Source organism: Paramisgurnus dabryanus, chromosome 18 (assembly GCF_030506205.2).
Source record: "Paramisgurnus dabryanus chromosome 18, PD_genome_1.1, whole genome shotgun sequence".
Taxonomy (NCBI): Eukaryota; Metazoa; Chordata; class Actinopteri; order Cypriniformes; family Cobitidae; genus Paramisgurnus; species Paramisgurnus dabryanus.
This window is the reverse complement of record NC_133354.1, coordinates 15,477,390-15,504,571: the sequence shown is the minus strand read 5'-3', so window position 1 is coordinate 15,504,571 and position 27,182 is coordinate 15,477,390. Positions and strand designations below refer to the sequence as shown.

The following is a 27,182-nucleotide window of genomic DNA, read 5'->3' as shown; positions in this document are numbered from 1 at the left end:
TAAAATAAAACGTACCACAAAAAAGAACAATTGAACATATATCAGCGTGATATCAACTACCTGAAAGGATAAAAAATACGAGTACGAGTACCTGCATTTCAGTACTTGCCGATACCGATACCGAATACTTAAAAAAAAACATGATTTAAATTTACAGGTAACAGCTTTAGTCTTATAATTTAACAAAAAACAAAGGACTAGCTTTCCAGTTTGTTGTAAACTCTGCCTCTTTGGACAACACAAGAGGCATTAACCCCTTACACGCCGCTCAAACATAGACATTTCTCAGACCGTGGTATCGATTCCAGGTATCGGGAGACTTTTAACGAGTATGAGTACTTTAGAAAATGTGGTATCAAGGCCGATACCCTATACCAGTATCGGTATCCGTGCATCCCTAGTAAATAATTAGTTTATTTAGAGCAGAGTCCCATTTGTTTGAATGAAGAGGGCGGGGTTTATGACTTGTACTGAAGCCAGCCACCAGGGGGCGATCAAAGAGCCAGGGGCTTCACTTTTCAAGACATATGAGGTACACCCGTTGTAAGATTACCAGTAATTTACCAGTAAATGCTATGTGGGAACAGAAAATATAGATTACCAGCATTTAGAACGGACAACGTCAGCTGACAGCTTCGGGCCAATTAGAACGTTTTGATTATCTCACCACACGCGCTCTTGCTAAAGTCGAGCACACCTGAATTTAACATCCACATGTTTTCACCAAAGTTGTTTGAAACTGCTTACCATCTATTTGCCGAATTGCCCACATCCTTCGCACACTTTCTGTGAAGCCTATGTGTAAACATTACTGCTGTTCAAGATGTAGGTTGTGACCCTTCACCAGTTTAGTTCAAGTCACCTAATACAGTGTTTGGTCATGAGCAACTGCGCGACTGTCAGCATTTGCCACAAAAGTGACACCAACAAAATACGGACCGTGGATATGAAGTCATAACCTGCCATTTTTCACAAATACAACACGGAGCTCGCCGCATCAGTTTAGAGGTTTAGAGTTTATTTTTGGTACTGATGTGTGAATGATGTCTTTCTGGTAAAAAGATGGAAGGTCAGTGCATGTGTGAACAGCAAATTTTTTTATCTACTGGTAAGGTCTTTCTGATAAATTCAGGGGAATTACTGTGTGAAAGAGGCTAAAGAAAATGCATGTATGACAAATCTTCACGCTTTGCTTTTCTTCATCACTTGATCTAGGCCTTCTTTTGGTTTCATTTTTGATACATATGCGTGTCTCTGATAAAGTCATATATTAAGTCGTCTTTATCGCATCTCATATTCTTTTTACCACTACTAGTTACTCAGGTGGATACACAGCACATCTTGCTTCCTTGACCGTTAGCAAAACCTCACAAATTGAAAATGCAACTTTACTGCTAATAAATATGATCATCGATTTCTTTTCTAGCTCTTTTGCTTCGTTGACAAACTGCTCTACAATTTTCTGTGGACAAGCATTGCAGAAAGTACTAATATGGAGGTGTTTTTTGCATGTTTTATGAAAATTGTCTACCTTGTGCTCGCTTCATGTACAATACACAATTCACTAACGTAAGAACAAATCCATGTGTGTATGCACGTGTTGTGAATAAGGTGGAAAGTTTTCAAATACAAAAAGCGAATGCAATTTTAAGTGAATGAAACCCAATGTTTTGTAAGTACTGATAAGCCATGTGTTTATTATTTATGTGCAACAAATCTATTTTGTTTATTTTCTGGTTTGCAGAGGTTTAATCTTGGTGCCCAGCTCTATTACAAAGTAATGGAGTCCATGCTCAAATCGGTAAATACACTTCACATCCATATGTTTGTATTATTATCACTTGTGCCATTTTTATGGTGCTCACTTCTGTGCTTTTTTTAGGAGGAGAAAAGATTATCTGTGCAAAACTTCAGGTAAAACTCATATCATTACCTATCATCTACATTTAATTTTCTACGAATTACACACTCACGATAAACGTTTCTTTGTTCTTTTTTAGTAAGCTTCTCAACAATGCAACGTTTCATACCTCACTGCTTGCATGCGCCCTGGAAGTTGTTTTGGCGACCTATGTCGGTAAGTATTATTTTTGCCTGATTTGTTGTTTTTATGCAGTGATTGCTGATAACACTCATAGTGACGATTTCACATTTCCTCTGCTGGCAGATTTCAATTATGATAAAGTACTCTGCTTATAAGCATCTCATTTCCTGTTCCAGGGAACTCCCTAAAGAATGGAGGTTTTGGTCGGGGTTCAGGGGCCTGCGATTCTACAGAAACAGATCTGTGCTTCCCCTGGATCTTGGGTGTCTTCCAGCTGCATGCTTTTGATTTCTACAAGGTGATCGAGAGCTTCATTAAAGCCGAGCCCACTCTTAAACATGACATGATGAAGCACCTGGAGCACTGCGAACATGTTATCATGGAGAATCTTGCATGGAGGGCGGTAAGTAACTGTGACTAAGTCTAATGAGGTCCTAAAAATATACCCTTTATTTGGATCATTTCATTCATCCAAGCATTATGCAGTTTTCTGAATGTGTAGTTTACTTACGTAGTCACAATTTGCTTTATTTTACAATGAACCCAAGTTACTCTTTTTGTCTTATCTAATCAAAATCATTTTTAAAATAATAGGTAGTCAAAGGTCAGATTTAATGAGAAATAGTTAAATCCCCCAAATACGGTAAGTCATTTTGAGACTTCCTAAATACTCCAACCTGTGACTTCCCAAATACTCAAACCTGTTCCTAGATTAGAATCACTGCTGTTATTTTAGCACCCGGCAGTACTCAAAGACTGCCACTTACTCTGCTGCCCTCTTTGTGCACCAGGCTGCTCGAAAAGTAGTAGATCAAGGGGTTGAAGCAGCAGTTGGTGCTGGCCAGGGAGAGCACAACAGGGTGCAGAGCTTTAGTAATGCGTAACAGGATGCAGCTGTGCACAAGGCCCACCTGTGTGAGGGTGTAACCCAGCAGGTTGAGATGGTAAGGGGTAAAGCAAAGAAAGAAGACCCCTAGTACCCAGTAGATGATGGTAAGAGTGCGCCGATGGCAGATCTTCCGTCGTCGTGGCAACCTGCGTAGTATGCTGCAGTAGCTGAACAGTAGCAGGAGTGCAGGCAGCATGTAGGCAATTTGAACCAGGCCGAGAGCACATAAAATGATCGTACGGTTTTGTTTGGAAGAAGGATCCAAGAGGCAGGGCTTTTTCTGTCCAGATGCAGCCGATCTCAAGAAGGGCAGAGATACGCTAAGGGCTAGGACCAGGCACCAAATGCAGGCACTGAGCATGCAGGCGGTTCGAACCCTTCTCAGGTGTTGCAGCAGAGGGTGCACGACGGCAAAGTAGCGGTCCACACCAATGCACACCAGAAAAAAAATTCCTCCATAAAGGCTTATGTACTTCAAAGTGAAGGTTACTTGACAGAAAGCACTTCCTGGGGACCAGTCACTGGTGTGGATTGAGGTGCCCGCTTTGTTATGGTGATAATATATGCGTAAGGGGAGGGAGACCACAAAGAATATATCTGCGGCTGCAAGGTTGGCCATATAGACAGCAGTGCTGGTGAAGGTCCGATGCATGCGGCAAATCTGCCGAAGCGCCATGCCGTTGCTGACTACTCCAAATGTGAAGATCACACTGTAGGAGATCTTAAAGTAGGTGAAGCGATAGCTGGTGTCTACCGTGCAGTTGGATGGAAAAGAAATGTTCCCAAGCTCCATGACAACTTCTGTTTGCCCTGACTTCCTTTTCGGTTGGCTCAAAACTGGCTCTGTGGTGCAGATCTAAATGAGGAACCCATCTGTGGTAAAAGAAACAATATACTTTTAGAGCAGTACAAAGGTTTATAAAATAAATAAATAGAAACAGCATCAAGAGTTTTCTGTATGTAAAACTGTTTTAATCTAGTATTTATTCAGAGTATTTAGTATAATGCACATTCAAATTCTCTTAGAAGTCTGAAATTGATCAAACATTCAATAATAAAAAAAAATCTGTTAAAGTCCCCCTGTTGTCAATAATTTCACTTAATATCACTTAAAACTCATATTTGAGCATCATGCTTTAAACAGCATAAATCTAACTCTACCCCTCTGTCTCATTTATTATATGCGGATTTATGAATATGCAAATTTGTCCCTTTCTTCACTCTTTTGCACCACGATAGATGCTACATTCGACAGTTTTAGACACATAACTGCAAAGTCTGTTTTCACACAGTTTATATATATATATATGAAATGTGTGTTTGCAGCACAACTTTTTTTAGCGCTGATGTTAACAGCTTCGAGCATAAAAGGGTCACGAAGCCCCACAACACATTTTTTAAGATCTTTTTTTAATTGTAAAGGTAAAGTACTTACTAATCAACAGTACAGACACTGTAAATAAGCCAGAGTTAGCCCACAGGCTAATATGTTAAAGGTTATATACGTGTATATCTTCTGTATGTGAATGTTGATTCATACCAAAATGCTTTTTTGCATAGTTGTGTTTGACAAATGAAAACGTCTCTGGTTACGTATGTAACTGTTGTTCCCTGAGAAGGGAACGAGGTGCTGCGTCTCCCTTGCCATACTTCCTGCGTTCCTGTGACGCTGCCTTTGGCAATATTTCAGATAGAGATATACTTTCTGGCTTCCGAGTCACCCTGTCTTTGTCGTTAAGCCTCACCATTGGTTGAAATTGATATACACATTCAGACGCACTTACCCTTGGAGGCGTCCCCAAAGTGTCACCACAGTGACGCAGCGCAAGTTTCCTCGAAAGGGAACTGTAACAATATATCTTTAAAGGTAACACGATGTAACCTTGCTCTCACTTGAAATGTGTCCCCACATTTAATCCTTAAATTTGAGGGTATTGGACCTGGAAAGTCCTTGAAAGGTTCTTGAATTTGAAGTTAACTAAGGTGTGGGAACCCTGAGTAATAGCTGTTACAAATTATATTAAAAAGTGGAAACTTTTGTGCTTTTTTGGTGCTATATCGTTCTTATGGTTTGAAAAGTTAAGTTGAAGCCACATCATGGCAGTGAAATAATACACATTTTTTCTGAGTGCTCATTGGCTGCCATGTCTGCCGAAAGCGTATTTATGTCATTGTTTTTTGAGGAGTATGAGCATTGGAACATTATTCATGAGAAAGCCCTCGTCTAATATAGGGATGTAAAGGTTCTCCGTAAAGAATCAAACCGTGCCGTAATTCTCTCATGGTTTGGCATGCATATGCCCCATGGTGCACCGCGTTTGATTTGACCATGCATCTCTAATATAGTTTGGCGAATAAAACACTGCATACAAACGCTAATTCATGGTTCTGAATATGCTCTGTTTACGTGAGAGTACCTGTCCAACCAATTCTTAGTGATCAAATCTGTTGCTAACCTCACTCACGTGTTGGTATGTTTGTGTGTGTTTCGGGACCGTCCAACATGGCAAGCGAAGGGAAAAGCTGTTAATAGAGCCACCGCCAGTTTAATTATTATTATTTTTTTTTAAGAGCTGAACGATATATCTTGTTGTGATGACGCATCTGCATTTTTGTTTATTATAAGCTAATAAGAGCGCATGACACGCTATTCTTTTATGTTGGTGAATGATTTCCGCTTCAGCACGGAGAGTGGCGAGTTACCAGTTATCTGCTTCAGTCCATTTTGCAGACTTCTTGTTAGGGATGTTTCTAGGTTCACAGGTATTTCCTAGGACCAAAGTGCTATGTAAATGAGGTTTTTAACTCTGCATGTGTGAGCATCACAGTGGCAGAGATAAAGCAGCAGTAATGCAATAGTCTATGTGGCATCCATACATAATATCCTGCGGCGCGGTATGCGCGAATTGAGCATTGCCACGGGAAACGCGCAAGTTGAAAATTCTGAATTTCCGTGTTAACCAATCAGGACATTGTTGTAGTAGTGACGTCATTTCAGGAAGCGAGCGAAGTCTCAGCGGAGTCGCAGAAGCCTCTCCCATGATGCAAATTTCTGCGTGAATGTCTCGATTTACTATAATTTTACGTGCGAATGAAACAAGTAAATTCAAATGTTCATGCGTCCAACTTTTTGCCGCCTCTACCGCAGCTGGTGTGAATGCACCATTAAAGCAAACACCACATAGACATAACAACAAAACTTGATTTTCACCACATGGGGACTACAAGTAAATAAAAAATAAGACAAAAAATAATTAAGTGCTTTACTATTTTTCTGCCTTTCTTATAAAATAGTACATGTGAAAATTCATCGAATAACAACAGTTAGATTTTAGCGTTGCTACACATATAATCTTACTGTGAGTAAAGATCTTAAACATAATGGTGGATTAATCATTACAGAAACATAAAAAAAGATTTGGCCAATCACCAAAACTGTTAGTTTAGAGCAGCTGCAGCACAAATCTAACATCAGGTCTAATACATTTGTTAGGCATGGTAAGGCTTGTAGCCATAATGCAGGCAACAAAAGCCAAATTTTCCGTTACAGTTACCAACTTCCTTTTCATTTACAGCAAACCACCTGCTCTCACCGCACTATAATCTTCCAGGATGGGTGTGTCTATATATTCTGGGTTTATGAACGAGCAATAATAAAGTGATTGAGTTATGGCAGTGGTTGGAGCTAATTTAAGTTGTAATAACAGCTGCCTGCAAAATTAATTAGCGATATCTGCTTATTATGTGAACATGATATGCACACATTTAACCATTTTAAAAATAAAAATGTATTTAGAATTTGTTTTAAAATTGTAAACATATACAGTCCATTATGGGAGAATGTGCTTAGTATTGTAATCAAAGTGTAATCAAAAATATCTTTTAAATAATTATTGCATGGAGCTTTTTCCAGTTGATATGTCACAAATATATTACACATATATTTAACATACATGGGTCAATATAGCATTTTATATGCTTTAGTGTATGAATATGTTTGTCAGAGAAAGCTAAAAGATACTGATAACATGTTGCGTTATTCAAAATTTTATGAATACAGATACACAAGTATACTCCTTATACTCAAAATCAACCAACTTACCATTTCTATAAATGTCTTTATTTTGTCTCGTCTATCTGAATGGTTGTAGATTTTTCTTACTTGGTTGAAGATGCTCTCATGTTCACAGTCCAGTTGAGTGAAGCTGCTTTTGAATAGATCTTCAGACCTTATATATTGTCACACTAAATCAATAAACGTGTGTGTGACCATATGCCATAAACCAGATTCATTAATATATATTTTTTTGCTATGCAAACAGTGAGACATGCACACCGGACGCTGCTACTGTATAGAACTTGAACCTTTTATGATTCATACCATATGTTTGGGCATTATTTGGCATTTTATTTACTCTCAAGATTAAACAATGCACCTTCACTATGTTCTTCAGGTTTATAAAGACCTCACTAATGCTCCTCTGCATTCTTCACCCCTTCACTTACTTGCTTTCACTTGCCTCAGTGCAGTGATGTTGTGCAAGACTTTCTCACATGCAGGCAGGGTTGTTTTTAGGTATACATGTTCCAGCCCATTTCAATGTTAACCACTACAGCAGATATATTAAGCACTCTTTGCATATACAAAGATTTATTGGGCGTCAGTTTCGGTCAGAGATTTTCATGTGAGAGCCATTTCAGATCTTAACTGATGATCGGTTATTTCAACTTTTACTGCACAGATGAGATTAAATGTTTGTCTTTATCTGTCCTCGCAGGATTAACTATATAGTTTGTTCATCTCAAGCTTTGAAAAGTTAAGTTGAAGCCACATCATGGCAGTGAAATAATTCAAGTTTTTCCGAGTACTCATTGGCTGCCATGTCTGCCTAAAGGGTATTTACGTCATTGTTTTTCGAGGAATATGAGCATTGGAACATTATTCATGAATAAGGACTCGCCTAATCTAGGGATGTAACGGTTCTTGGTGAATAATCAAACTGTGACGTTATTTTCTCACGGTTTGGCACGCACACAGTAGCTGTTTTGGGAGCTTTTTTATTAGCATCGTGTAATTGGTTGCGATTTGCAACCAGCGGCTCAGTCCACAGCTCACCCTTCCATTTTGAAACTCATAGAGAAGCTACGTGATGAAAAATATGCTCTAAAGAAGAATATGGAATATGGAAATTATTCATAAGATGACATCAAAATTATATAAACCATGCTGTAGTCACAATGTTCGGTGATTTCTACCCATGTAAAGATTCATAAAATAAAGTTTTTCTGCATTTTTGAGCGAACTTTTACTTTAAAAAAATAAATGCTTTGCCATGCTTTTTCAATGTTTGACCCCAGGCATGTGATTATGCAAGGAATGCAGGGAGGGTGATGGAGCAAGACTCGTTCGGTCCTGTTCAAGAGCTCTGAATACACGGCTTTGCTCTTTTCAGTTGAAATTTGTTTTTGGTATGGTATCAGTAATGAAGAATACGTTTATTATAAATTGTAATGATTTATTCACAGTGATCTTAAATCATCCTGCAAATTATTTACCAAAGTTATATCAAGGCTATATTTATATGAAAAACAAACAACAGGGCTCCAGACTAACTTTTTTTCACTAGGAGCACAGTGGCCCCCAACTGAAAATTTTAGGGGCGCAACCAGAAAATTAAGGGGCACACACCCTAAATTAACATGCTAACCAAATATTCACATTTCTACTAATTTACACTGTATTACTAATAAATACTTTGATAGATGCAGAAAGTACAATGTGCTGTTTCAAATTCAATGTCACAGCACAAAAAAAGGTCAAATTTACTGGTCGCACATGTGCAACTGGATGTAAAATTCAGTGGCACACTCTCAAATTTTGGTTGCAAAATGCCACCATTTGGTGGCAGTCTGGAGCCCTGAACAAACAATGTTTGAGCTATTGCAGTGAAGGTCCCAAACTAGTAGTAGGCACTCCCTGCAGACGTAAACGTCATTGGTTCAATTTGCTACAGTGACGAACACTGATATCATCAGAAGACAAAAACATACCTAGTGTCATTTTGGTCTGTGAGTTGCTCCCTTTTCCTTTGGGAAGTACGTTTGTTTGGAAGACTAAGCGGATATAATGGAATTGTTTGTTTTAGTCATGATGGCTTGACTCTATAAACAATACCAGGATTTTGAGTTGCCGAGAATTGAACGGTGGGAACGTTTTATTGATTTGAAGAAATATTACTGAACATAAACCAGATTTGCCATTTTAATGGGTAATACATGTACAGAAATGGATGGAGAAGATAAGTTAAGCAAACTCAATGAGCTTCAGACATTTCTAAAAAAAAAGCACCATAGACTTAATTTTGTGCTCAAGAAATTGTTTAACACTTAAACTAGAAATACTGTTTCAGGTCCCATTTTATATACTATTGGAAGATCAGTCAAACTTTAAGGTAGATGTTGCCCACCATGAAGCAGCCAAAATGAGATATACTCGGCATACATACATACATTTGTGTTATTTTGTCAGTATGTTTTATGAGTTTAGTATATCCTGTGTTGTGAAGCCATTGCTGTGGAAAAACACTCGTAGCAACTTCTGCTAGAGGTGTATAGCAGTGTTTTCCATGTCTGACACATGTCGGCTGGGTTTTAGTCACACTGATGTCTCATCGTTGATAAATTTAACTTGTAAAGATGAGTTTTTATTCAGAGAATCAATTCTGCTGCTTTCATTTTTATCAGTTGTATTGTTTAAAGTGTTTATAGGGGCTGCACACGATTTCCTTTTAATAGAGTTTTGAATCGTCTCTGAGGTGAAGTAATAGATCACAGGGTCGAAGCAGCAGTTGGTCACCGCAATGCAGAATGCAACTGGATAAATAGTCCGGACCACCATCTCCACAGTGCAGTTTGTAATAACCTGACTCCGAACCAGGGTGTAAAACACCAGGTTTACATTGTATGGGATGAAGCAAAAACAGAAAATCAGCAAGTGCACCACGATCATGCGCAAGATCTTAGTTTTGTTGAGTTGCCCTCCCCGGCTGATGCTCTCCGGGTGTCGTAGGGTCTGAAGGACCTTCATTGAGCAGATGAAGTTTATCATAAGTGGAATCAAGAAGCCCACCGTCTCCATAAAGACCACCACTCTAGACACCTTAGATGCCCACTGCGAGTTTGAGAACTTTTCAAAACAGTACTGCGTACCAGTGTTAGACGACGTCGTGTCCATCAGAAAACCTGCAGGGATGCCACAGGAGAGCAGAAGAAGCCAGACCGCACAACAGGCTATTCTCGCCTTGCGCTTGGTCCTCAGGGTCCGGGATGCGAAGGGGTAAACGATAGCCAGAAATCGATCCACGCTGATGCACGTGAGGAAAAGGATGCTACCGTACATATTGGTGTAAAACAGGGCCACTGAGATCTTGCAGAGGGCGTTGCCAAAAGGCCACTTTCGATTGATGAAGTAGAACATCCTGAAAGGTAAACTAAGGACGAATAGCGTATCCGACACAACAAGGTTCAGCATGTAGGTCGTGGTCTCGTTACGGACTTTTAGTCTGCATATGAAAATGTAAATGGCCACCACATTAAAGATGAGCCCCAGAATGAAGACCATACTAAAAACGGTGCTGTACAACATATATTTGAATTCATCCTTCGTGCAGTTTCTTTGTGAAATGTTCATCTTCAGTTTAGAAGTATTAAAGTTTTGCGTTCAAGGTTATTCGGTTTGTTGCTCTCACAACAGAAAACCAAAACGTAAATTTCTACAAAAGTTCTTAATCCACACATCCAACATATGAAACTCAAGTCTGACAGAAGCACCAGCTCGTTACCGCTCAAGAAAATGTTGCGTAATTGTGCAGTCAAAGTGCGAGTACTAAGCGTTTGCATAAGCAGACCACATCAGTTTACCTTGTGTCGTCTCTCAGTAAGACGTAGTGGATATTTTGCATGAGTAGAACAGGGTTTCATTGTCTTGTTCCTGGCACAGGAAGTTCAAGTCTTTTTCACACTACCTATGTGCTCAGATTTGTAACACTGCTGTTGTAGCATCACTTTTGAACCTTCAAGGAAAATGATGATCCATGGCTAGTTTATGTCCTTGGTTTTCTTGATTTTCATCTGAAGCGTCCTCCAACCAACTCTTAGGGTGTGAAAATGAATATTGCTCCTTTGCCTTTATAATCTCCTTTGCTTCTTAAAGATGTGATGAATATTGTAGTCAAGGCTTTTTTATCCAACCTGTTGTTCAGCCTCTGGTTCACACACTGAGTCATGTACATTAAGGGACGGATTTGAGCCGAGTGAGAGGGAGTGGTTATAGTTAAAAGTTCCTCCTCTTTGTAGCTCCCCATTCTTTTTCATGCATGCGGTATGCTTGCTTTCACAGTAGTACTTCTGGTTTAAATGCTTTTTTTATGGTACCTTAGATGTTACGTCACATTATTAGCAAAGCAACATTATTTTTATAGTAATAGACATGAAATTAAACATACATTTTTACATTTTGCCACACCTGATTTATTTACTATATTACTTTTTTCAAATACTTCTAATAGATAGGACTTTCTTCGATTTATTGCTTCTTAACCAAGGATCAGATCCAGACTCAAACCTTTTGCTATATCCTGTATTACATGGTAGTCTGAGTTATGTGCTGATGCAATAGTAACCATTTCCCATTAACCTTCTCAAACCTCCAATTGGCCAATGCTGTGAATCAAATTTCCTCATAAAATTACAGTTTCATAATGAAACATAATGAATTTGAATAATGTTTTGTGCATTTGCTTTCCTTCTTATTGTCTTTGTATGTATCACCTCTTGTTCATTGACACCAGGTACATTATAAAGAGGGATTGTCAGTCCAAAGTTCACATTAATGACTCAACGTGACTTCACACATACTACATAGTATTCAAACATGAAGCTGGTAAATCAAAGGAGTGTCCAATTTTATTTGTTAGTAAAATATTCTTTATTATATTGATGGAGTCTGTGCATTTTGTCATACTTGTTTACCTGTATCTCTTATGTTACAAATTTGACGTGACAAAAATGCAGCGGATAAAGGAACGGGGAGGATGTGGGTGTAAATAAGGAAACACTTACTAACTCATTCATTGTATTGGAGTTTAAATATACTGACAAATAAGGCATTTTAAAGTATTGGGATGCAAACATATCCTCTAGTGTTTCTCAACCGGGGGCCCACATTGGGGCCTCAACAGATTTCCAAGTGCGCATCAAGATGACTTGGTCATCCAAAATGAGACAAAACAAGGTTTATGTTAAAGTTAATACAACCAAAAATCTAAATATATTAGTGCTAGGCAAAGATTAATTGTGATTAAACGCATACAAAATAATTGTAATTTTTTGCATAATATATAATATATTCATGTATGTATTTAAGAAACATTTACGTGTGTGTGTGTGTGTGTGTGTGTGTGTGTGTGTGTATCTATGTATCTTTATATCTATATCCATCTATCTATATATATCTATATATGTCTATATATATCTATATATATATCAATCAGTGGCGGCTGGTGACTTCTTTTTTTGAAGCGCACGATGCGAAGTTCGTCACAACATGTATATAGTTTGTCGAATGTTTTGTATTTTCAAAATGTGTGTTCTGCGGTTTGAGGGATCGTGTGTGCATCACGTGTCATGCCAAAATAAGTGCCTGCTGCAGACGCATCTAAAGGGTTTATGATAAAACCGACGCTCGCGTTTGCCAGATACTCGCATAATCTCATGCGTAATCACAGTTTACTGTTAAGGAAGTGTCTTGCGTGTATTTTGTGAACGTGAGCGTCTCTTTTATCATAAACGGTTTTGACGCGTGTGCAGCAGGAACTTATTTTGACAACACGTGATGCCCACAGGATCTCTCGACACATCGCACATCTCAACACATAGCGCATCCTCGGATGAGCAGTCGCGAGCCGCCACTGATAGATAGATAGATAGATAGATAGATAGATAGATAGATAGATAGATAGATAGATAGATAGATAGATAGATAGATAGATAGATAGATAGATAGATAGATAGATAGATAGATAGATAGATAGATAGATAGATAGATAGATGTGTGTTTAAATATACATAATAATTACACGCAGTACAGACACATATATTAGGCAAAAAATCACTTTTATTTAGTATGCGATTAATCACCATTAATCTTTGCCCAGCATATATAGTTTTTTTGTTTTTTTTCTCTCTACGCTATACTATCATTTTCTGTTCAATAAAGACTTACGGTATGTTACCGTATGACTCTTACAGTAAAAGGTATGTTGCGCAAAGGCGTATACGCATAATTGTGAGTTGGTTTATTCAGACGAGTGATGTAACACAGAGCACCTTGTTGTTTCTTGTTTCTCCCAGGACTCTCCACTCTTTGACCTTCTTAAGCAATCCCGTGAGGAAGGTCCCGGTGAACAAGCAGAGCCCCCAGCAACACTAAACCAGCCCCTGCACCACAACCACACGGCAGCTGACCTGTGAGTGATCTCTAAAAACATACTGCGCATGCAGTCATGCCTAAAGATTTGGATAAGAGAGGAAATGTCAGCGGTGTAATATATAGGAAATGATTGCATAATCAGTGCTTAGGAAAGCAGCATACATCAGTATGTGGTTATTGTTAAAAACTTAGATTGCATCTTTATAAGTCTAACTGGGTAATTTTCAAGGGGGACGAATGTACTAAGACCTTGCCCTCAAACGACAACAGGGAATTATACACAGATTAGCAAATGGTTTAGCTTAAATCTTCCATTACAGGAATTACTTACCACTTTCAACATGTAAAACAATTCTTTTATACACGGTTACTAGTAATAGTTTACACAAAAACATAAACATTTAAAAAAAAATCTTCCCCCTCATGTTATTTTTTGCTGTGTGACTGTCTTGCAATGATGACCTGTCTCTTTAAATGTTTTTTTTTTATATATTTACAAACATATAAATATGTGACGTAATGGAATGAATGTCCTAGACACATTTTTTTTATTATTATAGTTTTGGTTGTGCTTGTGTAGTTTATGTCTGTGATTAATAGTGTTCTGTAGCGTTGTTGGTTAATCAGCATTATTAAACAGCTTAAAGCCAGATCAGTCATACTTTAGTGTATTACACAAAGTAGTCAAGTTCTAGTTTATGTAACCTTTCGTGAGAATGAAGTATTGTGCTTCATTTCGCTTTACCAGCAGAACAGGGAACCGATACTCTTCGTTTAAGATTGATAGCACACGCTTCTAGGTTATAAGGCTTGTGTGGCTGTACACTTCACAGTTTGAGGATTCAATGACATTTTGGACTCTTTACATTTATTTACATTTAGGCATTTACCAGATGCTTTTATTTTAAAAGATATCGGAAGCAATCAACAAAAGTGCATCGGTGAATAACTGCTTTGAATCTCATCTTGGCATTACACACAGTTTTTTTTCTTTCCTTTTTTTGATGAAAGATTTTGAAAGAACACAATAGGAGAAATAAGTCTGGTTATGTAGCACATAAATAAATAAAATAAAGTAATGAAACATAAAACTAAATTAGTAATTTTATGCATGTGTAAGCTTCTCAACATTGTGACCTTTGCATTGGTGGTTTTACCTCTTATCTATTCTGTGTACGTGTGCTCATGACAGCGTTGAATGAGAGCTGTGGTCAGCCTGTGGTTGACAGTCGCTAGCATGAAACAATTGGTACACGCTATATATAGTTTTAAGCGGGCTTTATACTTTTGCGTCAATTGCATGGCATGGCCTACGCTGAGATGCAAACCCTACGCAGTAGCCTACGGCAAAGCCTGACGTGTACCTTTTCAAAAATGTAACAGCGCGTCAATGCTTCGCGAAACGCAGATGTTGTGATTGGTCTGCTAGAGCCCCTCCCATCAGGTCAAAAAGATTTCCTCATACATATTTCCGCCTATGACAGTAAAAACAAAGATTTGCCAAGTTGAAATGTGATATTTATAGGGGGTCGCCAGGGTCCGAAATTAACACCCGCCAGCCGCCAAATGCGGGTAGATTTTCCGTTTGGCGAATAAATTCAAAAGGCTACCCGCCACACTGCCTGTAACTAATCTGGGGACGAGGTGAGCTAGCCACAGAAAGTCTCTACGCTCCAAGTCTCACATTAAAAACGGTCTGTTGCAGTTTTGCAGCTATCTGCTGCATATTAGCTGATATGTGGCGACATTTACCGGGAGTGAGCCAACCTTTGAAAAGAAAACTCACAGACAAAGGGGGGATGAGTTCAATAAAACAAGATAGTTTTGTGAGAAATGGAGGGATGGAAATAATAAAGTTTCAAGAGGCTGGCTACAATATGATTCTGACGCTGTCGTGATGAGTTGTTTGGTGTGTCACCAGTATGCTTAAGATAAAAACAGAAACCACTAATTTGTCATCGGAAAAAAAACGATGAAACTTGAGAACATTTGTGACCATGAATACAGCAAATGAAATTAATGTACATGTGACAAAAAAGGCTGTTTATTATTCCGGCCAGTAAAAAATATGCTTGGCTGGTGGATTTTTTCATCTACCAGTCCCCGTGGCAGGTGAGCCAAAAAGTTAATTTTGGACCCTGGGAGTCGCACAACGGACAAGAAGAGTCGCACCCATGTATCTAAAAATCGAACACATTATTTTCTATGAATGAACACACTCACAGTCAGCATCTGACAGTGGCTGTCCACTCTGTACGCCGCTCAAATTCCTGCCGCGCCACTAACATAGTTTAACATTAAAGAGTAAATAAACCCCTGCTAAGAGCTTGACTCCACCCACTAGCAATATTTGAAAAATGCAAGAAAAGTGTGCAGACCCCAATGGAGATAGAGGGGACGAACTGAGCTAGTACCAAGGGTGTAGTTAGATCGTAATGTCATACCGCTTACGTCACGTAGTACCACAACATCCAATAGGAAAATTCAACTGCAGTAGCCATCGTTCAATCTGAAGAGGGCAGCACTCCAAGTTACTCAAATCATTTAACGGCACTAATAAAGCCCCATTCTTACAGATCATTAACTAATAAAAGTTGGTTTAGGGTTTAGTTACTTTTTAAAGAGTAACTAAACCCCTGGTCAGAGCCTGACTCCACCCACTGGCAATATTTGAAAAATGCAAGAAAAGTGGGAAGATCCCAACGAAGATAGAGGCGACGAACTAAGCGCGTATCAAGTGTGTGGTGAGATCGTTACAAGGGCGTGGTGAGCTTGAACCTGCTTACGTCACGAGTCATTTTTTGGACCCAACATCCAATGGGAAAATTCAACTGCAGTAGCCACCGTTCAACCTGAAGAGGGCACCAATCAGACGTTTTTACACCATATATTGTAGTATTGAAACACTTTATATCCAAATGTCAAAAAAATTACTAAAATCAATGAACAGCACTAATAAAGCATCATTCTTACAGATCATTAACTAAAAAAAAGTTGGTTTAGGGTTTAGTTACTCTTTAAATAACATCATATCTGTCCCAAATCGTTAACAATTAACATAGGCTGCTAACGCATATTTTGCATCTTGAAGGAGACTCTGTCTGACTAAAATTGCACTATTTAATGGCACGTTTAGTGTGCGATACCTGTGAGTTGTGGGTTAAACGTGTGGAAATGAGTGGTCTGGCATGTGTAATTGCACAGCGATGCAAACAATGACACAGAATGAAAACTGACATGTAGCCTATGCCTTTGAGGTTTCGCCCTAGGCCCTAAGCAGAAATATAATGAGCCCTTTATTAATCTTGATTGTGATATAGTAATGGTAAACATGTATAGTGTTCAGCCACAAATGTTTTATAACTGTGTTTTTAATCTCTTTATCTTACACTTAATAAATAAGAATTTAAGCATGTGTTTAACATTCTCGCCCTATTCAAGGTATCTCTCCCCCGTGCGGCCGAGTCAACATCCCCCAGCAACCGAGGTTGAGCCTCTCACACCAGGCACAAAACCACCCCGTTCAAACTCTCTGAGTCTATTCTACAAAAAATGTAGGTTATGGCAATGTGTGTTCTTGTGGTTAGCGCTTTTAGCATATTGTAAAATGTTTTTAAGCATGTGATGTCAGCTGTGCATTTAACCATCTAGTTTGATCAAATGATGTAGAGTTTAAGGTCACTATATATTATATTAAAAAGTTATATAATAAAAAAATTATTAATATGTATTTTATTGCATTTTAGAGTAACTGTTATATCATCAAAGCTATGGAGTTAAGTATTTAAATTGTGACTTAAAAATGAAAATTCTGTCATTTACCCTCGTGTTGTTACAAACCTGTATAAGTTTCTTTGTTCTGCTAAAAGCAATGGAAGATATTTGTAATGAAGCAGGAAACAGAAGCGCCATTGACTTCCATAGTAGGAACTATAAGTCAATGGTGCTTAAAAACAAATATCTTCCTATGTGTAGAACAAAGAAATCAATACAGGTTTGAAACAATGTGAGGGTGGGTAAACAAGGGGGACAAACTAATTTTTGTGAACTATGCCTTTAAGACCATTCAAAATAACATATAAACATCCTATGCTATATATTAGCATCTTCAGTGCAGTCACCCTTGTTTTAGTATTTACAGAAATTTTCTTGTTATTTTATTAAGCAGCTTTTTGAGGTTTTGCCCTGAGATGCTTTTTAAATGTATTAAAGGAGCTGCCATCTATGCTGGGCAGTAATTTGCTACTTTTTATTACTCGATCCATAAAAAAAAATTATCCAGTCATCTATAAAAAATATTATGTTTTGTGACAACATATTAATTTAAAAGGACACTCCACTTTTTTTGAAAATAGGCTCATTTTAGCCCCCCTAGAGTTCAACATTTTGATTTTTACTGTTTTGGAATCCATTCAGCCGATCGCCGGGTCTGGCACTACCACTTTTAGCATAGCTTAGCATAATCCATTGAATCTGATTAGACCATTAGCATCGCGCTCAAAAATAACCAAAAAGTGGTAGCGCCAGGCCTGGAGATCAGCTGAATGGATTCCAAATCGGTAAGAATCAAATGTTTACCTCTACGGGACCTGGTAAATGAGCATATTTTCAAAAAAAGTGGAGTGTCCCTTCAATTAGAAAACTAAAAATAAATAAAATAAACAAACATTCCATTTAAGTGACCCTAACTATCTGACACCAGGATCATTGATTAAATTCATAGACTAAGTGGACATAAATATATATACATTGGTTAGTATGAAATGACGGACATGTAAAATCTGTATTGGTTTCTTTTGTAGTATACAGGATGGCCTACCTGCGACTCAAAATGCTGTTCTCACAGCTGCTGACATTACATCCTGAACTGGAACCGATAATATGGACGTTGCTTCAGCACACCCTCCAAAACGAGCATGAATTAATGCGAGACAGACACTTAGACCAGGTACTCTTTTTTTATTATCTTGGATTTTGTTATTATTAAAACAAATCTAAGAAATTTACAGTACTGTGCAAAAGTCTTAGACCACCATGCCAGATTCAGATTTGTTGTTTTTGCAATGTTATAGTGATCATATGTAATTGTTTCTCAGTCTCTTTAATAGAATACATCCAGAAAATACAAGAAATATGTATGTAGTATTAAAAACTGATGTGTCAGGTTTTTAGGCTGAACTCCCCTTTCACTTGAGCAATAGCAGGAAACTGTAGGGTCTCTTAAACCACTCACGAAACCTCAAAAACGCTCAGGATGTGTTTAGTGCCAAGAGAGGTGCCTAAAGAAGACATTAAGTCCTGAAAAATTATTATTTAAATTTTTTTGTACATATTTCCTGTATTTTCTGTTCCATACCTTTATTGGTGTTCAGTGAACTAATATTTCAAATCTTCTTTATCCACCAAAATATTTAAAGCTACAATCTGTTTTATTTGCAGTTGATTATGTCGGCAATGTATGCCATATGCAAGGTGAAAAATGTGGATTTGCGCTTCAAAACTATTGTGACCGCTTACAAAGAGCTGCCCAATGCTAATCAGGAGGTGAGTGTCCAGATGAACCCTGTATTGTTCACATAACTTCCTTTAATGGATCATTTGAATATCACTCAACCTGTATTTCTCTTTCATTGTGTAAATGTTGCAGACATTTAAGCGTGTATTAATCAGAGAAGGTCAGTACGACTCCATCATTGTCTTCTACAACCTGGTCTTCATGCAGAAACTCAAGACCAACATTCTTCAGTATTCATCTCCTCGGGTGAGATATGTTATTTTGCCTTCAACATATCTATTGAAACGAAACAACATCTCGTTCCTTGTATCATGCCGCCACCTGGTGGTTTGAAAGACTAATGTCAATGCAGGGCTATTTCTTACCGAAAAGTGATAGGTTACTTACCAGTGTCATTCATACATTTGCATCATTCCCTTTAGGAGGATATTCATATTTTTCTTGATTTAAGTAAATTAAAAGATAATTTGCATATGTGCTTTCTCTCCCAGCCACCTCCTCTGTCTCCCATTCCCCACATTCCCTGCAGTCCCTACAAAAACTCTCCTTTGCGAGTGCCTGGGAGCAACAACGTCTATGTGTCCCCCTTGAAAAGCAGTCGTATGTCCCCTGTGGTCATGACCCCACGGAGCAGGTTGGTATTCATGTGTTATGAGTTTTACTCTAGTACAAGACTAATGATACTTGCATATGACTAGTAATAATACTGCTGCTGCTACTGTTTGCGTAATTATATTGTTATAATACATGTTTGTGGATTGTGTTGAACTTTTCTTCCTCTTTCTAAACTTTTTTTGTGATGCCTCGGACAGAATTCTCATCTCAATTGGCGAATCTTTTGGGGTTAGTAATATAAAAGTATTTATTATTAATACTTTTAACTCATTAGACTTGGTTTAAAAACGACCTCTGTTTTCTCATTTCTGTACAGTCTGCTGACAAATTTCAAAAGATTAATCAGATGGTGAGCAGCACTGATTGGTCTCTCAAGAGGAGATTGGATGGATGCTCCGCCCCCAAGCCCCTGAAGAGATTACGCTTTGACATGGATGGGCAAGATGAAGCTGACGGAAGGTGAGGAAATGGTTTACGCTCTGTTTCTGTTTGACTTACATAGAGACCACCAAAGTATTAACAACACAATTGTCCATTTGTTTTATTTTTAGTAAATCAAGCGGCGAGTCAGCGCTCATTCAGAAGCTGGCTGAGATGAGTAAGTTTCCTCTAGCTTCCTCTTTCCTCTTTGTGGTTATTTTTATTTAAACTTGTCTGTATTGGGATTAAACTTAACATCATGTGTCATCCCTGTCTGTTGTTTTTGTTTGTATAGGCTCCACTCGGACTCGCATTCAGGAGCAGAAATTAAAAGAGGAGTCGGTGAAAGAGCATCCGGAGACCTGAGTGAATCTACTTGAGACACTCAAGCATGAATCAATCCAAGGGACTTTTATGTTGTTAATTTTAGATTCACCTCTTTTTAGTTTTCAGTGTTCCTGAAAAAGCACACGTCTTTCCTGTATACATTTAAGATGTGAGAAGAAATTTTATTCTTTAATACTACAATGTTGCGGTTACCTTTCAGTGCATATGAAAAGTATTAAAAAAATGTAATTTAGTGTCATAATTTATTGTTTTGCTTTTTTAAATATATTTTTTCTCTTTTAGTTCTGAGTCATCTACTTTATTTAGCTATAATGCAGTCCTGGAAAATGGTTTATGAGAATGAGATTTGCCAACGATGTTTTCGTAATCATGTACTAGGTAAAGACGATGTATTTTTCAGATTACATTTCTACTTTTATAAGCATTATTTTACTTTTTGTTTTGCTTTGAAAAATGCAAAGGATGTGTTGTTAAAATCTGTTGCAGTTGAATAATTTTATTGGGTTAATTTTTTAGGATTATGTTGTTTGTTTGTGTGCGAGTGCATGTGTTTGTCAACACATGGTCATTTGTCTTTAATTGACTTGATGTTCTTTATGGACTGTTTTCTTGTTGAATTTTAAGATTTGTGTTTAAAATTTGTGTTTTGTGCTTTTGCCTTTTAAAAAAAAAACAATTATGTTGTACCTCAGTTGTTCTTTTTATGATAATGTAATGCCTCAAGTTTAACAACTGACCAGTTTGTTAATGAAAAACCTTTTGTGTCCTGTTGTTGATTTATAGACTGTAATGCCGCTAACACTTGGTTGCCTCTCAGCAAGATGTATCGCTATAATGTAATCTTGTTTTAACGGTTTGTTTTTATAATTGATCAACTTTGTTTAGGCATGTTGTCAGTAAGTTTATTCATTGGTGGAATGCTGTTTGCCAACTATTTTGACAATCTCAAGTGCTTTATAACTTAAAGTAGGGAATGATTATGTCGAAACAGTATTTGAAGAGTGGGAAAATCTATTCAAATCCTAAATTATTTTTATTTTCTGCATCCACGGCACCTCAAAAGTTCATTAATATATATATCAATCCCTGGGACTTTTACGTTGTTAATTTTAGATTCACCTCTTTTTAGTTTTCAGTGTTCCTGAAAAAGCACACGTCTTTCCTGTATACATTTAAGATGTGTGAGGATCCAAGGATATTTTATTCTTTAATACTACAACGTTGCGGTTACCTTTCAGTACATATGAATATATATATATATATACGCTGGTATAATAATGCCTAGAACGTGGGTGTGCATGACCAGGTACAAGCCAAAGATCAAAGCAGTTCATTCAAATCCCTCGAATGTCATTTACGAAAGCATTTTGTATTGAATGATGTCATTTAGGTCTCGCAAAGGCCAACCCTAACTGCTTGGTGTGCAAAGTGTTTTGTTTAAAGGTTATCAGGATGTACACTCGTCTTATCAAACACGATTTGGTTTACCGCAACTAGATGAAGTAAAATGCAAGCAGAAACAAAAGTAAAATTGTGAACAAACACTAAAACGTCGGGTCATTTTTTTTTTTACCAGCGTTGGGTTCAAAATGCACAAACCCAGTTAATTTTTTTTTTTTAAGTATATTTTGTGACAGTACTTTTTAAAAAGGTACTAATTTGTGTAATTTTGGGGGGGTTGAAAATAACCCAGCATAATTGTTTTCTATTGTGCTGTGAATTAAAACTTGGATTGTATGTCATTATATTCTGCTTAATATTATATTTGTTTAAATCAAATGATCTTTTATTTCATTTAGACATTTCATACAGTACGTGCTGCATATCAGGTTATTCAAAACTATTTTAATCGACAGCATTTGAAAGAACAATCGTGCGTCAAAAACAAGTGCTGATTCAGGACGGTGCAGTTCTTATAATTGGGTCACATTACTTTTGAGTTCAGTGAGCTGGAGGCAGGACTTGGGACAACCTCTCTCTTTACTGTAAGTTCTCTTTCTTACCTTCTCATAAACTGCTTGCAATGCATTGCTGCTTTGACTTGTGATGAAGCAACAAGCACTTGATCTGATTTCAACACTGCATACTGAAGATAAAGGTAACTCTGTTGTTTTAGATTATCTTTTTTAACAGTTTTACATAAATTGGTTGTGTAAATGTAACATTTAAGCTGTCAAACAACTTTGAATATGGGGGATAGTACACAGCAAGTGTGAAATGTACATTGGTGGTGTATATATGGGTACCAGCAGACCAGGTCCACTGTACATTTAACACTGATGATTTTGCTAGTGATTTTTAAGATAGAAAAAGGCGTAACGGCATGAACACAGCCGAGATTCTTATGCTTGCGTAGAAAAACCTGTTTTAGGACATAAAAAAGTGAATGCGAATAAGTGCACAATAAGTAATTAATTAATTTTAATTTTTTAAGTAGACAGACTTGTTTCTTTAAAATCACTGATACCACTTTGTTGTTTACCTCCAGGGAAAGACATGAATAATTCCTCGACAAACACATCTTGTGAAGACGGCACTGATGGCTTCAAACAGATCATGTACCCTGTAGCGTACATTATTATTTTTGCACTGGGAAGTGCTGGCCACTTTTTATCTATCTGTGTCTTCTTCAAACAATGGAAAAAACAGAGGAGTTTAACGCCAGTCAACTTGTTAATGGTAAACCTGTTGTTTTCAGACCTGATGCTGGTCTGCTCTTTGCCCTTAAGGGTCTCCTACTACTTACAACACTCCTACTGGCCGTTTGGTGACATCCCATGTCGACTCAGCTTTTACGTGTTTTATCTCAACATGTACAGCTCGGTCTATTTTCTGGTGGCCCTCAATATCTTGCGTTACATAGCGCTGGTATGGCCGTACCTGTACATGCGCATGCAGACCAGCTGCGTTGTGGTTATCATCTGTGCCTGCATTTGGGTATTGATGGCTTTGGCCTGCAGTCCGCTGTTGTTCTCCAGCACAGATAAAGAAAAGGTGGGCAGTACTCGGTGTCTGGAGCTATCGTTGGGGAATGTGGACAAAATGCTCTTCATCAACAACGTCTCACTTGTCATGGGCTTTGTGGTGCCCTTGGTGATCATCATTTTTTGCTCCGTATTTGTCGTGAAGAGTCTTCTGACTCCCAGTCCTGCACTTGGCAAGACTAGACCTTCAAGGAAGAAGGCGTGTGCTTTGGTCATCATCAGTCTTGGGATCTTTCTTGTCTGTTTCTTGCCTTATCACGTAGTAAGAACGATCTTCTTATCTGCTGAGAAACAGCTCAAGATGAATGGAAACTCGAATTGTAACTCCATTTGGGTCGTGCGTAAGGCCGCCGTCATAACACATTGCTTGTGTACCACCAACAGCTGTCTTGATCCCTTACTTTTCTTTTTCGTTGGGGAAAATTTCAGATCATTCTTTGCAAAGTTTCTGGAAAGAAGAAGAACGAGCAAATTGAGAAGCACTGTGCAACAGGAAGAGCTGCACGTTTTAAAGAAGTAAATGAAATGGATGGACAGATAACAAAGACTTGAGGGAACGCATTGTTTTTTTAGATAGTTCTGCAGAAGCAGGAAACAACTTTTCTTTGACCTTTTGTTGTGATCAGACATACGGAGGTGAATAGCTAAAGGAGTGCTTTTGGGTATTAGTAAGCATTCCTTATCAGATCCGGTATCTGTGTAAAGCTGCTTGCTGTCTGTGCTACCACCAGTAGCATTGCATTATAACATATTGACATATATTCTGTTTGTTGCAAATGGGGACACTTGCAATGTATTAAATGTATATATGTTGTCCCACCTTATAGTTTAAAGATCAAACAACAAACTGATAAAGCCGCAATACTCAGACAGATGCACAAATTGAAGTCATGCCTTATGTTTAAAAGAGCCATTTATTTATTTACTTGAGAGCATGCAGGCATGTGGTTTGAGCTAAATGTAAATATATAACAGTGTTGTTAGATTTTATACCTTGTGATATTAGAAAGAAGATATTTTGAGAAATGTTTGTAACCGAATCGTTCATGAGCCCTATTCCATATCCTACTATGGAAGTGAATGGAGCTCATGACCCTCTGTTGATGTGAATGGTCTCTTATGCTAATAGTTGTGCAACCTTATTACACCCAATGTATAAAAAAAATCATAAAAGCCTTTAGTATGTTTTCAGTGTATATATAGGCCATTAAATTGTGTCAATCCTTTAGTGAGGTTTCACATCCGGCTGTATCACTTATGTGGCACATGAATTGAGCTGTCAGGAAGCATAATGCTTGTGGCTTCCTGAAGACACCTGTTTCTCACAGTCTAGCCCAGGGGTTCTCAAAGTCCGGACTCCGGTCCGGATCCGGACCCGCTTTCACTTCATATTACAAGTGCATTAATTTCTATGTGACTGATAAATGTGTGCATTTGCTACTTTAAAAATGCATATTAAACTTGTAAACCATTCGTTTAGTTTTTTTTCTTTTTAGATTTAAGAGTATTCCTGGTCCGAAAATAAAACGAGTTATTTAAAAATTTCCTGCGTGACGCTGTAGCCATCACACCCAGATATTATGCACAGCTACTTCATGTACTACGGCTTTTGATCAGTAATTCCTTATTAATCTGAAATCACTGTTGGTTTGAACATACCTGTCAAGTATCCCGTTTTGGCCGGGAAAGTCCCGTATTTTACCCTTCTTTCCCGCCGTCCTCCCGTATTAGTATTTTCCCGTTAATCTCCCGTATTTTAACCTGCGTTATTACAAAAATAATAATGCCCGGGCGGAGTAATAAAAAAACATTCCCAATCCCAGATCGCTAAAGATCCACTAATTCCGCTAATCCACTTCGTGTTTTCCCACCCGCTCCGCAGCATCTCTGTGTGCACTCTCTGCCTGGAGAGCGAAGACGACAGTTTCTGTCTGAAGTTTGTTGCATTAACAGGTAGATTTATTACATAATATATCAGTTGTTAAACCGCAGAATTACTAATTTGGAAGTTTGTTTATGTATTTCTTTGGTTAATGATTTGCTGTCGGTGTTCTAAAAGTGCTAACAAGTTAGCAAGCAAACAGCAACAAAATATCCAGATTATTATCGTTACAATGCATTAAATGTTCCCGGTCAGATCTAAGTTAACATAAACACTACATTTGCTGTTGTTGGCACACTTTGTAGACAAAAAATACCAAAAACACCAATGGCTTCACAAAATAAAGACAGAGAACGGAAAGAGAGGCTGCTAAAGGCAGTTCAACATTGCAAACATTAATTCAAAGCTCCATCAAGCCAGCAGGTAAATCATATTGAATATTTAGCAGATTGTCACACTTTAATTCTTGTTATTATATTTTCCCATTATAATCACTTGTAATCACTTGTCTAAATTGATGCTAGTAATATAGTAACACATCATTTATTTATAATACTTTATTAAAACCATACTAATAGTACCACCCCCTGTAGTGCCCTTTTTGGTTTGGGCCACTGCCCCATCTAGCATTTTCATTTTCTAAATGACTGTTCTCATTACAAAGAAACGTGAATGGTTTATAAATAATTTTGGCATTAAGGTATAATGCAAAAGAAGTTAAAATAAGGCTTTTCAAACTAATGCCAGTGGGTTTTGTACAGATGCAAATTTGTGTGTATAGTACTATGTACAGTATGAGTGTGACTAAAGAAATGTAGTTTTCACAGAGCTGTGTGTTTCACTAGTTTTCTTGCTAATGAATTAGTTTGTTTAGTTAATTTTAACACAATTATCAGCACTAAGGTTTAAAAAATATTATCCGGCCCTCACCAGTCTTAAAATACTGGAGCTTGTTTGGGTTGGTGGTGGGACTGTTCGCGGTGGGCGCCGGAAAATGTCCCTTATTTTCAAATCCAAAACTTGACAGGTATGGGTTTGAATCGTTTAAAACATGCATTTGAAAAAGCAACACTCGTCAAACATAATCTTTATACATATTCTTTATTATCATGAAAATACCTGAAAAGGTTTGAAGAACAGCAATATAAATATATCCTTAAGAAATTTCCTGGAGCTGCGTGTGTCTGGTTCTTCGCTGGTTCTTCGCATGTTAAGTTTCTGCCCGAGAGCGCCCCCTGACTTTTGGATGTAGCGGCATTTCACCGTAATTCATTGAGAAGCATAGCAAGAATCATAAGCCAATTTATAGGTGCACCCCTAATTTTGGTCAGTGTCTCTGCATACCAACCACACATTTTTTATGTAATTAGGTTGCTCTGTATTTTTCACCTGGTTACTTTTGGCATTATTCTTGTGTTTATGTTTAAAAAATTTTTTTTACTTTAAATGCAAAATACACTAATTTTTCCCAAACTATTTGTGTTGATTTGTTATATAAACAAATGATTTACATAAAGTTTTTCCGGACCAATGAAAAAGATAAGAATTCATATTTGGACCTTTGAATGTAAACTTTGAGAACCCCTGGTCTAGCCTATCAGCACATTAAACTACGTCTGGGTACATACATGTGCAAAGACTCTTAGGCATTTTTCAAAGGTGTATGCTAAATATATTTGTTGTTATTATGTTGTTCACAAGAGGAAGTTTTCACGTGTGTCGTGGAGCGTGTAATGACGTTAAACATCAGTTTATATCTTTATTTTACATCTGCACCTCCTTCATTACCCATGAAACAAAAAATAATCATGGTTAAATGGGTACTGTAGTCAATCCACCGTTTTGCCAATAATAATCAATATATAATATGCAAAGATATGTTTAATTTAGTCATTTATGGTTAATTTATGATTTTCATTTGCTTTGTTTTGGTACACTGCATTCAATATCATCATGACAGTCAGTGCATTAGAATCTACAGCATTTGCACAATTCT

The 27,182-nt window shown here is 37.6% G+C and overlaps 4 protein-coding genes across 5 annotated transcripts in view; 2 read left to right on the top strand and 2 right to left on the bottom strand.

The window, feature by feature from the left end:
• The window catches only part of rb1 (retinoblastoma 1), a 36,200-nt gene extending 15,125 nt beyond the window's left edge, over nt 1–21,075 (top strand). Inside the window, exons 14-27 of the mRNA XM_065286921.1 lie at nt 1,745–1,801; nt 1,883–1,914; nt 2,001–2,077; nt 2,221–2,447; nt 13,344–13,459; nt 16,864–16,976; nt 18,225–18,370; nt 18,862–18,966; nt 19,070–19,183; nt 19,429–19,571; nt 19,750–19,780; nt 19,869–20,011; nt 20,104–20,150; nt 20,268–21,075. Of these exons, the coding sequence (XP_065142993.1) occupies nt 1,745–1,801; nt 1,883–1,914; nt 2,001–2,077; nt 2,221–2,447; nt 13,344–13,459; nt 16,864–16,976; nt 18,225–18,370; nt 18,862–18,966; nt 19,070–19,183; nt 19,429–19,571; nt 19,750–19,780; nt 19,869–20,011; nt 20,104–20,150; nt 20,268–20,338 (1,422 nt within the window). The 3' untranslated portion in view covers nt 20,339–21,075. The remainder of the gene's footprint in view (nt 1–1,744; nt 1,802–1,882; nt 1,915–2,000; nt 2,078–2,220; nt 2,448–13,343; nt 13,460–16,863; nt 16,977–18,224; nt 18,371–18,861; nt 18,967–19,069; nt 19,184–19,428; nt 19,572–19,749; nt 19,781–19,868; nt 20,012–20,103; nt 20,151–20,267) is intronic.
• LOC135776200 (lysophosphatidic acid receptor 6) lies at nt 2,794–3,732 on the bottom strand. Its single transcript, XM_065286740.1, has one exon. The coding sequence runs from the start codon at nt 3,724–3,726 to the stop codon at nt 2,794–2,796; it is 933 nt and encodes a 310-aa protein (XP_065142812.1). The 5' UTR covers nt 3,727–3,732.
• Nucleotides 9,182–11,202, bottom strand: lpar6b (lysophosphatidic acid receptor 6b). Its single transcript, XM_065286924.2, has one exon. It carries the CDS (start codon nt 10,621–10,623, stop codon nt 9,589–9,591), a length of 1,035 nt encoding a protein of 344 aa, XP_065142996.1. The 5' UTR covers nt 10,624–11,202; the 3' UTR covers nt 9,182–9,588.
• A 1,095-nt stretch (nt 21,076–22,170) lies between the features above and the next one.
• Nucleotides 22,171–24,659, top strand: cysltr2a (cysteinyl leukotriene receptor 2a). 2 transcript variants are annotated; one of them, XM_065286923.2, is made up of 2 exons: nt 22,171–22,305; nt 22,809–24,659. In XM_065286923.2, the coding sequence occupies exon 2, from the start codon at nt 22,817–22,819 to the stop codon at nt 23,822–23,824; it is 1,008 nt and encodes a 335-aa protein (XP_065142995.1). In that variant the 5' UTR covers nt 22,171–22,305; nt 22,809–22,816; the 3' UTR covers nt 23,825–24,659. The 2 variants fall into 2 exon arrangements, with proteins under 2 accessions (XP_065142995.1, XP_065142994.1); XM_065286922.2 differs by having other exon boundaries at nt 22,280–22,418.
• Nucleotides 24,660–27,182: the final 2,523 nt, after the last annotated feature.

Coding starts and splice junctions, on each gene's coding strand:
- LOC135776200 (XM_065286740.1), bottom strand. CDS start 3,726: ATGGAGCTTGGGAACATTTCTTTTCCATCCAACTGCACGGTAGACACC.
- lpar6b (XM_065286924.2), bottom strand. CDS start 10,623: ATGAACATTTCACAAAGAAACTGCACGAAGGATGAATTCAAATATATG.
- cysltr2a (XM_065286922.2), top strand. CDS start 22,367: ATGAAGCAACAAGCACTTGATCTGATTTCAACACTGCATACTGAAGAT. Junction 22,419..22,808: donor ACTGCATACTGAAGATAAAG/GTAACTCTGTTG, acceptor GTTTACCTCCAG/GGAAAGACATGAATAATTCC.